The sequence below is a fragment of the Aethalodelphis obliquidens genome, unplaced genomic scaffold (genome assembly GCF_003676395.1).
Source record: "Aethalodelphis obliquidens isolate GAN/ISIS:26980383/991018 unplaced genomic scaffold, ASM367639v1 scaffold737, whole genome shotgun sequence".
Classification (NCBI taxonomy): domain Eukaryota; kingdom Metazoa; phylum Chordata; class Mammalia; order Artiodactyla; family Delphinidae; genus Aethalodelphis; species Aethalodelphis obliquidens.
In genome coordinates this window covers 1-11,016 of record NW_020838648.1, presented here as the reverse complement: position 1 = coordinate 11,016, position 11,016 = coordinate 1, and the positions used below count along the sequence as shown (strand labels likewise).

At 56.2% G+C, this 11,016-nt stretch overlaps 1 protein-coding gene across 1 annotated transcript; it reads right to left on the bottom strand.

Moving 5' to 3' along the window:
• Window positions 1-5: 5 nt before the first annotated feature.
• On the bottom strand, window positions 6-10,881 carry LOC113616879 (myosin-6-like; the record flags this gene model as incomplete). The annotated part of the gene is made up of 16 exons (XM_027100248.1): window positions 6-128; window positions 250-345; window positions 1,499-1,774; window positions 1,987-2,112; window positions 3,221-3,424; window positions 3,665-3,973; window positions 4,869-4,993; window positions 5,130-5,295; window positions 5,469-5,652; window positions 6,198-6,394; window positions 6,755-6,873; window positions 6,965-7,091; window positions 7,443-7,832; window positions 9,960-10,050; window positions 10,274-10,419; window positions 10,705-10,881. Coding segments are annotated over 16 exons (2,856 nt in total), but the record flags the coding sequence as incomplete, so codon positions are not given.
• Window positions 10,882-11,016: the final 135 nt, after the last annotated feature.

Genomic DNA, 11,016 nt, shown 5'->3' with positions numbered 1-11,016 from the left:
CCGATGTCGCGGCTCTTGGCCCGCAGCTTGTTGACCTGGGACTCGGCGATGTCCGCCCGCTCCTCTGCCTCATCCAGCTCGTGCTGCACCTTGCGGAACTTGGACAGGTTGGTGTTGGCCTGTTCCTCCTGCGGGGGTTCGGGGGGGCGGGGGGATGAGGGGAGAGGAGCCAGGGATTATTAGACTCCCAGCCTGGGGGCCGGCTCCTTGTCCCCTCCTCCAGGCCTGGGCCCCATCAGGGTCACTCACCGCCTCCTCGGCCTGGCGCTTGTAGGCCTTGACCTTCAGCTGCAGCTTGTCCACCAGGTCCTGCAGCCGCAGCAGGTTCTTCTTGTCCTCCTCCGTCTGGGGGCATATGGACGGGAGAAGCCAGTTTTTTTGGGGGGTGGCAGGAGCGATTATCTCTCCCTCCCTCACCACCCCATCTTCTCCTCACGCCTTAGCTGCTCTTCCCTCCAACAGGCCAGGTCAAAGAGGTGGTGGGGAAACTTCATCTCTGACACTACTTATAGGTCAAAGGGCATGGCAAGGTCCTCAGTCCAGGATCTAAAAAGCAAGGAGGGCTGTGGCCCTAACATGAGAAATGGGAGGAGGGGCTCGGAACCACACGGGATTTCTTCATCTGATAATATGGAGACATCAGGGCTGTTCCAGCTCTCATCTGGAGCACCAGAGGTGCTCTTGGCCAGTGGTTCTGGCGTGACCAGAGAGGACTAATGAGGAAAGCAGAAAGAAGGGATTATCAAAATCCAGATCATTCTAATCTATCATAACCCAATATACGTTGTACTGGGTCAGGTATCGGGCACCAGGATCAGTGGCTCCAATGTCGCGTGATCATTCCTGATCATTGCATGTGCTAGGATGCTATTGCCACTTATGCCCACAATACACCTGAAGTTCTACATCTGTATCTCTTTCCTGTGTCTCTCATATCCAGCTGTCAAACGGACCAATACCCCCTTTCTCTGTCTCTCCTGCCCAGGCACACTGTGAAAATAACAGGTCAAAGGCATAAGCTCTGAGCTATACAGATGGAGGGCTTAGAACATTTTGGGATTTCTTTCTCTAAGGCCTTCTGTTTGTGGTCCCAGAAGTTCCATGGAAGATCTGAGCCTTTTCCCATCCCTGACTTTTATCACTAAAATGCCACACAATGCCCCTGCCTCTGAGACTGGTGGAAAGATTGCTTGGACTGTTCTGAAGCCTTCATGGTAGCACTTCAGGTCATTAAAAAACTGGGGAAATGCTGGTTCAAAGAGCTTTCAAGAAGTAGAAGTAGATTTTCCCTTCGCTAGAAAAATTCATGGACTCAAGCCAAACTATCTGCAGAGATTGTGAAAGAAAATTAATCTCAAGACAGCTTCTCAAGGAGCAGGTGGCAAGAGGGCTGGGTGGCTCTGTGTGGGGCCTGTGTGGGTCGGGGGGGGGGGGCAAGAGATGCGCTTTCACGTCCACTCCTAAGAGCCTGGCCCCAGAGCAGCCGCCGCGCCCGCACCTGGTAGGTGAGCTCCTTGATGCGACGCTCACTCTTCCTCATGCCCTTGATCGACTCTGCATTGCGCTTCTGCTCGGCTTCCAGCTCATTCTCCAGCTCCCGCACCCGGGCCTCCAGCTTCTGCAGCTGCTTCTTGCCGCCCTTGAGGGCGATCTGCTCGGCCTCGTCCAGCCGGTGCTGCAGGTCCTTGATGGTCTGCTCCATGTTCTTCTTCATGCGTTCCAGGTGCGCGCTGGTGTCCTGCTCCTTCTTCAGCTCCTCCGCCATCATGGCGGCCTGTGCACGGCAGAGAGCGTAAAAGAACAGGACCCCGGGGCCTCCTCTTTCCCATTAAGGATCACCTCTTTCCCATCCTGCCGTTTGCTCCCTGAGGCCCTCAAACCCACAGAGTGGCAGAGTCACTGCTGTTACAGCACAGTGGCCTGGCCTGGACCCACAGGCCTGGTTCGAGTCTTTTGGGGAGGGCAAGAAGGGGAGTGGTCACTCACGTCCGTGATGGCCTTCTTGGCCTTCTCCTCGGCGTTCCTGCACTCCTGCACTGCCTCCTCCACTTCGCCCTGAAGCTGGGACAGGTCTGCCTCCATCTTCTTCTTCTGGTTGATGAGGCTGGTGTTCTAGATAAAGGCAAAGAAAACTATTGAATGTATGCTTTGCTGCCTGATTCTACACTTTTACCCAGAGAAAATTAGAACTGGTCATTTTTTAAAAACATGTCTTGTTCTTAGTATTTTCCTTGTTTTGCACCTGCTTTCTCTTTTCCTATGAAAATAGATATATTCTAGACAATATATCTAAAGGGACTCGGCTCTGAAGAAAGACTTCAAGCAGGAAAGGGTCTGTAGTTCTACTCCTGAGATCTGTAGTAACACGTCTGTGCAGGAGTATGAAAATATTCCAAGGAAAATGGGAAAAACTTGGTTAAAGGGACTGTATCCTGGAAGCGATTATAGTTATAGAAGGAGTGGGGTAAGGAAGAGAGGACCACATCCGTGGGTGATGTCATTCCCATATGTACTAGATTACGGAACAAAACTCCACAGGGCAGTGCAGTGAGATGGACATAAAAACTCATTACCGAGTATAGCTGAAAACAGTGTGTATGGGATTGCAGAAAAATGGTGTTCTGTGGAGAATTTGGTTTGCAAGTAGATGCAGTTGTGCTTCTTTCAACTCCAAAAGTCCCATTTTATTTATTTATTTATTTATTTTCGGTACATGGGCCTCTCACTGTTGTGGCCTCTCCCGTTGCGGAACACAGGCTCTGGATGCGCAGGCTCAGCGGCCATGGCTCACGGGCCCAGCCGCTCCGCGGCATGTGGGATCTTCCCGGACCGGGGCACGAACCCGTGTCCCCTGCATCGGCAGGCAGACTCTCAACCACTACGCCACCAGGGAAGCCCAAAAGTCCCATTTTAATACAGCAAGCTGAGGCTGGCTGTCTTCTAGAGGTAGGATATCACATAACAGCGTGCATTCCACGACTCCCAGATTTGTGATTTTGCCAGGCACCACCAATCCACCATGACACTCTTAGCTTTTAAGTGTAGACCCCTTTCTCAAGGTTGTGGTTCCGCAGCCATGACTAACAGAGGCGAGCTGGTCCCAGAGATGAAATAATTTATGATCCATGTGCCTGGACATATGCTTTCTCAGGCCATCTGATTCAGAGCATCGCTAGGTGTCCTGGCTCTGCTGCTCGGCAGGTTTCTCCTGGCCTCTCACCTGGGAGTGCAGCAGCTGCACCCGCTCGCTGGTCTCGATCAGCTCCTGCTCGGCCAGCTTCCGGGACCGCTCCGTCTGCTCCACCACGGCCCGCAGCTCCTCCAGCTCGGCCTGCAGCAGGTTGTTGCGCCGCTCCACGATGGCGATGTTCTCCTTCAGGTCATCGTTGGCACGGACCGCGTCATCCAGCTGGATCTGGGTGTCCTGCGCATCAGGAGAGTGGGCGTGAGAGAGGCAGCTGGGCTCTGGCCCATCAGGAGGCCGTCAGCTGAACTGGATGCTGCGGAGAGCCCCTGGCGGTGGCTCAGGTGGGACCTGTGGGAGGTGCCTGCGACGGCCCCGGGGCAGGAGGGATCTGGTGCTGTGATGGGACGCCACCCCCCAACTCGGCCACCGCCCCTCTCTGGGTGAGGTGACTTCCTGCTTCCAAGAGTCACCAGGTACCTTCAGCAAGCTCTGGAGGCTCTTCACTTGCTTCTGGGCCTCGGCGGCCACGCGGTTGGCGTGGCTGAGCTGGATCTCCATCTCGTTGAGGTCGCCCTCCATCTTCTTCTTCACCCGCAGGGCCTCGTTGCGGCTGCGCGTCTCCGCGTCCAGGGAGGTCTGCAGGGAGTCCACCACCCGCAGGTGGTTGCGCTTCGCCTGCTCCATCTCCTCGTCCTTCTCTGCCAGCTTCCGCTCCATCTCTGCCTTGATCTGGTTGAACTCCAGCTGGGCCCGCAGGATCTTGCCCTCCTCGTGCTCCAGGGAGGCCTGGAGGTGGGTGGGGAGACAGGGTCCGAGGACGTCAGGGAACAGGGTACATTGGGGAGGGAGGCTGGGAGGATGCAAGGTGTCAACCAAGAGGAGAAGAGCTGAGAAGAGATGGGGAGGGGGGACCTGCATCCCAGGCCATCGGGTGCTCTGGGGGAGGAAGTGCTGGATACCCCTAGTTTCCTCTGTCAAGGAAAGTGTTCTGAGCTCACAACTGTCAAGACCCTCCAGCACCAACACTGCGTGATCCTGACCCATCTAAAATAGCACAGAAAAGGGAAGGATTTTTACAACCAGAAATTCGAACATTTCTCCTTGTTTCCCAGGTCTCTCACCCTGTAGAAGCCCCAAATCTCAGGGCTATCGCTAGGTTCTTACAAATGAACAGTAACAATAGCTAACATATATTAAGCGCTTAAGCACGATACCTCGTTTAATCTTCATAATAGCCATGCATAAAATCTCACGAGGTGTGTACAACTGATGCCATTTTACAGACGAGAAAACCGAGGTACAGATAGCTTAAGGAACTTGCCCAATGACAAAGTGGTGGTCCTGAGGCCAAGTTTCAAACTCAAGTCTGTTTGAGTCCGGAGCCCATGCTCCCACCCCGTCTGAGGGGTTGTTATGATGGCCAGGTTTCAACTTTATAAACCCAGTGGGAAACAAACCTATGATCAAGCTGTGCGTGGCATTTTCCTTTGCACAGACCTTGGCTTTGGAGGTAGTCATGGGTAGTGGGTATATGACCTTGGACTCAGAATAAGGAGCTGATAGATTTTGTCTTGGGTCAGCGTCACCCCCAGGTGAGGGAGAGTGCAGAGTCAGAGACAGGAGGGCAGGGGTGGGTAGGAGAGGGTCGGAGGCAGGGGTGCAGGCAGAGCCAGGCCCTCACCTCGGCCTCCTCCAGGGCCGACTGCAGCTCCAGCTTCTCGGCCTCCAGCTGCTTGCGGACCTTCTCCAGCTCGTGGATGGTCTTTCCACTGGAGCCCAGCTGCTCAGTCAGGTCGGAGATCTCCTCTGTGGGAGGGGCGGGCCGCTCAACTGGGGGCAGCCGGGCTCCAACGGGGGGCACGCCTCTAGGAGCCGCTGGGTGGCGCCACGTGCGGACCCTCCCTGCCCCGCCCCCGCCCCCGCCCCCGGCCTGGGCCCGCACCCTGCAGGTTCTTGTTCTCCCGTTTGAAGGTCTCCAGGTGCTCCAGGGACTCCTCGTAGGCGTTCTTGAGCTTGAAGAGCTCGGTGCTGAGGGAGCGCGCCTCCTTCTGCGAGGACTCCAGCTCCGACTGCGACTCCTCGTACTTCTGCTTCCACTCGGCCAGGATCTGCGGGGACGGGACGCGGCTCACCGGGCAGCCCCAGCCGCACGTCCAGGGGCGCCCAGGCCCCTCTCCTGGGCTCAGCCTCCTCCCAGCCTCTGCCTCCTGGGAGGACGTTCCTGACTCCCGCCTGCCCGCCTGCTCTGGCCCCTGGCTGCGAGTCCCCAGCCTGGGCCCACCTTGTCGAAGTTCCTCTGCTTCTTGTCCAGGGCCGCGGCGGCCGCGTTGGAGCGCTCCACGTCCACCATCAGGTCTTCGATCTCATTCTGCAGCCGGTGCTTGGTCTTCTCCAGCGAGGAGCACTTGGCGTTGACGGCCTCGACGGCCTCCTCGGCGTCCTGCAGCCTCTGGGCCAGCTTCTTCCTGCCCGGCGCGGTTGGGTGTATGTGTGTCACTCTACCTGGGAACAGCGGGGCCTTGGGACGGCCCCTCCCTGAACTGCCAGATGAGGAGGGCCCGACCCTCCCACACAGCTCCTTGGGACACTGAGCAGCCCTTCAGACCCTGGAACCCCAGCCTCCAGGGAGCCAGGGCTTCGGGTGCCTAGAACAGAGGCTCTTCCCTACGGGAAGCGGCATCAGGATGGCAGCCCTCACTTCTCCCCACCCAGGCTGATCGGCGGTAGCTCCTCTGACCAACAAGCTTTTTGCTCGTCTTATACGTGAGCATCAGGTATAACCCGGGCCAAAAGCTCGCCCGTCACAGGAAGTGAGTCAGGGCCAGCCAGGGTTCACTCAGAGTGCAGGATCCCAGCTCCCTCGCAAGCACCTGTATTGCCCACCACGTTTCTCCCCACCTCCTCTCTTCTACCTCAAATCTGCCTCCCGTGCCCACTCTGCCTGTCTCTACCCATGTCCTCTTGAGCCTTCCTCTCTTAGAAGCAGGGTTGGGGGCTGCCCAGGACTCACTTGGCCTCCTCCAGCTCCTCGGTCCTCTGGATGGCGTCCGTCTCATACTTGGTCCTCCACTGGGCCACCTCCGAGTTGGCCTTGGACAGGACACGCTGCAGCTCGGCCTTGGCCTCCGTCTCCTCCTCGTATTGCTCCCGCAGCAGGTCACAGTCGTGCCGGGCTGACTGCAGCGCGTGGGCCAGGGCATTCTTCGCCTGGGAAGGGCAGCACCGGGAGGTGGGTTCAGCATCTGGGAAGGTGGGAGGGAAGACCCTGTCCCCATTCTCCAGATCCTTTTCATATCTATGAACTTCAACCAAGCCCCGGCCTCCTTCAGGGTGAGGGCTGGTGTGGAATCTCAACATCTTAAGGTACCTTCCCAGTTTGCCCATCCCTTCCAAATAAGAAAGGAGGCACTCAGTGATGTTCGGGTGTGGCTTAGCTGAAGAGTGGAAGAACCTGGCCTGGAGGTTTTTTCATTAGCGGCCTCTCTGCAGCTTCCAGGCTCCATTTCTGAGGTTGGTTGCCCCAGGGCTGCCATCAATCCTGTCTGCTGCCCCGTAGCCGGGCCTCACCTTGCCCTCCTCCTCCAGCTGCCTCTTGAGGTCCTCCAGCTGCTGGGTGTAGGAGAGCTTCCCTCGGGTCAGCTGCAAGATCAGTGCCTCCTTTTCCTCCAGTTGCCGGGACAGCTCACCTGCAGGTGGGAACAAGGGTTTGTGGGCCATGGAAGGGGGCAACTGATGCTCTTCCGTGAGGCAGGCACAGGGCTGGTTAGGGGCACCCACCGTTCTCCGTCTGCAGCTTGGCTCGCTGGGTGGAGAAGTCATTGAGGGAGCGCTGGGCCTCTTCTAGCTTTGCCCGGTACTCGTTGGCCTGGTCCTCCATTGTCCGGGACACCTTCTCCAGGTTTGCCTTCAGGCGGTAAGGGACAAGAGAAAGGTGAATGTGGGAGGGGCTGGGTTGACTGGAGGAAGGAAGGGAGGGCCAAGGTTGGGGAGTGCACAGAGGCAGGGGGTGGGGGGTGAAATGGGGTGGGGCTGGAGGGGCACAATCTGGAGAGGATGCATGAATTAAAGAAGGGAAAGATGGTGAGGAGATGGAGACACAGGTGGAGGGCAAGGCAGGTGCAAGGGAGAGAGGGAGAGAGACCAGAGGGTGATGAAGGGAGTGAGAATAAGAGCGATGGCAGAGAGGAAGTGGAAGGAAGGCACACTGCGAGGCTGTGAGAGAGGAGAGGGCGAGGAGAGGAGAGTAGAGGCCCACCTTGGCCTTGATGATCTGCTCCATGTTGGAGGTGACGTCGTCCAGCTCCAGCTTGAACTCGCTCTTCTCCTTCTCCAGCTTCTGCTTCACGCGCTGCAGGTTGTCGATCTGCTCGCCCAGCTCGGCCACGCTGTCGGCGTGCTTCTTGCGCAGGGCGGCCGCCGTGGCCTCGTGCTGCAGCGTGGCCTCCTCCAGATCCCGCCTCATCTTCTGAAACTCAGCCTCGCGCTTCTTGTTCATCTCGATCTGCACGGACGTGGCCCCGCCGGCCTCCTCCAGCCGCTCACTGATCTCCTCCAGCTCCCGGGACAGGTCTGAGCGCAGCTTCTCCACCTTGGCCCGGGCAGTGCGCTCGGCCTCCAGCTCTTCCTCCAGCTCCTCGATGCGCGCCTGGGCAGGGTATAGGGGGCTCAGACCCACCGCCTGACCCCTCCATCACAGCCCCCTCCCCAGGGCTCTAGAAGGCTCCTGGCCAAAGCACCCAGGTCCTGCAGAGCAGTGGTTCTCACCAGGGGACATTCTGTACCCCAGGGGACAGTCAACAAGGTCTGTAGACATTTTTGATTGTCGTGACTTGGGGAGGGGGTGGGTGTTGCTACTGGCATCTAGTGGGCAGGGGCCAGGGAGGCTGCCAAACATCCTATAATGCACAGACCGTCGGGAATTTGGTTGAAGCCAAACTCTCAAGGCATTTCCCGGAGGGGCATCTCAGACCCAGTCTGCGCATCTGCAGCCCTGAATCCTGAGAATCTGTCTTCAGAGAGGGATCTTGAGATCCCGTGAGGTCCTGGGTCTCAAAGATTCCACAGATTCACTAGGCTCTGCTCTGCTAATGATAAGGCAGGAAAGCTGGTGCTTGTATTTTCCAAATGTTTGCAACAGTATGCCTCCAAATAATCAAAAGCTTTTGTAATCTTCCGAATTAACCACAAACTCCAATCAACCATATTCCTCACTCTCCAGGGCTTACTTTATTTAGGCCCAGGGCTCGGTTCCAGCTTAATTGTTCCCTTCCAGGCCCGGTGAGTGCTAGCAGGGTGCCCTCCTCTGTATCATGTCCCTACCTTCTGGTCTTAGCCTTGGCCTGACTAAATTGGCAGAATGTCCCATTTACAATTTTGATCTGTTGTCTGACTAGCGAGGAGCAGAGGGGAGGATTGGTGGGATCCCTTCACCTGTGGTTATGGATGGTGGTGACGGAATGTGTGTGAGGGGGTCCTGGGAGCAGGAGAGAGAGACCCACCAGACCCTTGCTCCCAGGATGGAGAATGGGGACTGAGTGCAAGAGCTTGGGCAGGAAGAAGGAGGAGCCACAGCCCACTGCCAAGACCTGGTGAGGATAACAGCACAGTTGTTCTGGGTTCAACAGTCAAAGAGGTTGCCCAGACCAGGCTAGGAGAACCTGGGGATGTCCTAATATTCAGGCTAAAACCCAGAAGGGGCACCCAAGAAGATGGGAGGGAAGAGTATCACTGAAGGCAGACCAGCCCCTGAGCAGCCCCCAGAGGAGGGGAATTGTGTTCATGTGTCACTTGCACCCTAGGCCATCGACCCTGAATGCTGCGGGGAGATTAGCTCTCTCCACTAGTGGTCTCATAAGAAAATGAGAGGATAAATAGCTGAGTCCCTGTGGCCTTGGGGTCACTATGTCCAGGTGTGGCCGTATAGCTTCTGCAGCTATGAAATGGGAACGAGAGTACCTGCCTTCCTTGCTTCCAGGGCTCTTCTGACAAATATGGGACTAAAAGCACATTAAAATTCAGGGTTCATTAAAGGCAAGGGAGACTCTGGCTGTTAATTCAATCTCCTCCTGCAGAGGGATGAGAAAGCCATGCGAAAGACAAAAGAACATCTTCTTGCAAGTGGCTGGCTCACTTCTCTAGCCTGAGCTATATTAAAATAACATATATATGTTGCCTCCTGGTTGACAAAGTGGGTTCCTATACAATGTCTCTTCTGGTCCTCTGCAAGGCAGGGGTCATTAGTCCCATTTTACAGATGAGAGGAGAATCTGAGGCTCAGGATGGGGAGTGACTTGCTTGAGTTTGCGGGAGTTGACTCCATATCACGGTGCTCTGTGGGGATCCAGCCTGAGTTAGTGGCTAGGGTAAATACCCGGGAAGAATAAGAACAGAGCTTCCCATGGCAAGGTGCTCCATGAAGGCCCTTCTCACCCCCATGAAGTGGGGAGAAGCACCAAAAGTAAGGGTTAGAGGAGAACGGAGCCCTACCAATTGTCCCAGAGCAGAAAACCCATGAGGTGGAGCATAGCTCAGCAAGAGAAGCCCTTTTAGTAAGTATGATCCCCACCCTCTCCCCCAAATAGTCCTGCTGAAATAAGACACTATTGTTCTAATAGGGGAAGGCTGATGTTCCCAAGTGCCTGTAAGTCAGGGCTGTTGGGGCCTCCGGGTGGCTTGGAATTCTAGATACTATCTAGAACCCTAAGCAGCTCCTACAGCCTCAGCTGCCTGAGCGCCATTGAGCTCCCGGTGGCTACACCCAGAAGAACTTCACCTGGTTTTCCTTCAGTTTCTTCTGCAGCTGAAGGGCCAGTGCCTGCTCATCCTCAATCTTACTGTTCAGCTGATTAACGTCAAACTCCTTCCTGGAGGAGAAGAGGGTGACAGGTGGTTTTCCTTTCTCTGTGCCCATCCTCTCCTGCCTTGGTATTCGAGGACCAGTCCCCTCCCCCTGGCCCCGAGGGTGAAGGTGGGGGGTGGGGGCTGTGTGCCCAGAGCAGCCTTGGCCAGAGGTGCTGCAGCACCTTGCACTCTAACCCTCAGGCCAGACACCCTCAGTAGCCCTTCCTGGCCGCTGCAGCCTCCTACTTCTTGAGCTTTTCTTCCAGCTGCAGCTTGTCGTTCTCTAGGTCCATGTTGCTCTCCTGGGTCAGCTTCAGGTCACCCTCCAGCTTCCGCTTGGCTCGCTCCAGGTCCATGCGCACCTTCTTCTCCTGCTCCAGGGATCCCTCCAGCTGGTGGAGAAAAGAAAATGAACAGGATGTAGGAAACCTGAGATCCACAGTGCATCCTCTTCTGCTCCCGTCTAAACCCAAAGTCCAATGGGATTGGAAGTCAAACCAGCAGAGTTAGCCCTGCAAGCATGAAGCATTAGAGACCCAGCCTAGTGAGGAACTGTAGAAAGAAAAGGGCCCCAGGGGTCATGGAAGTTAGTTCTAGGGATTGGGAACCCCTTGGCCATTGGTGTTGCCTGAAAAATCCCAACCTGAGAGGGATGGAGCATGGTTGTTACTACTCACATCATCCACCTGCTGCTCCAACTTGACCTTGGCCTTGGTCAGGGTGTTGACCTTGTCCTCCTCAGCCTGAAGGTCATCCAGGGCCTGTTGGTGGGCTTCTTGCAGAGCTTTCTTCTCCTTGGTCAGCTTGGCAATGATCTCGTCCAGCCCAGCCATCTCCTCTGTCAGGTTCTTCACCTGTTGACCAAGAACCCCATCCCCTTTAGGGTCAAAGGTCACCAACCTGGAGACATCTGTGGAGACCTCCAATGCCAAGGACCTGGGCCACACTCAGGTCTGGGAATCCTGAGGAGACACGGGCTGGAGCCAGAG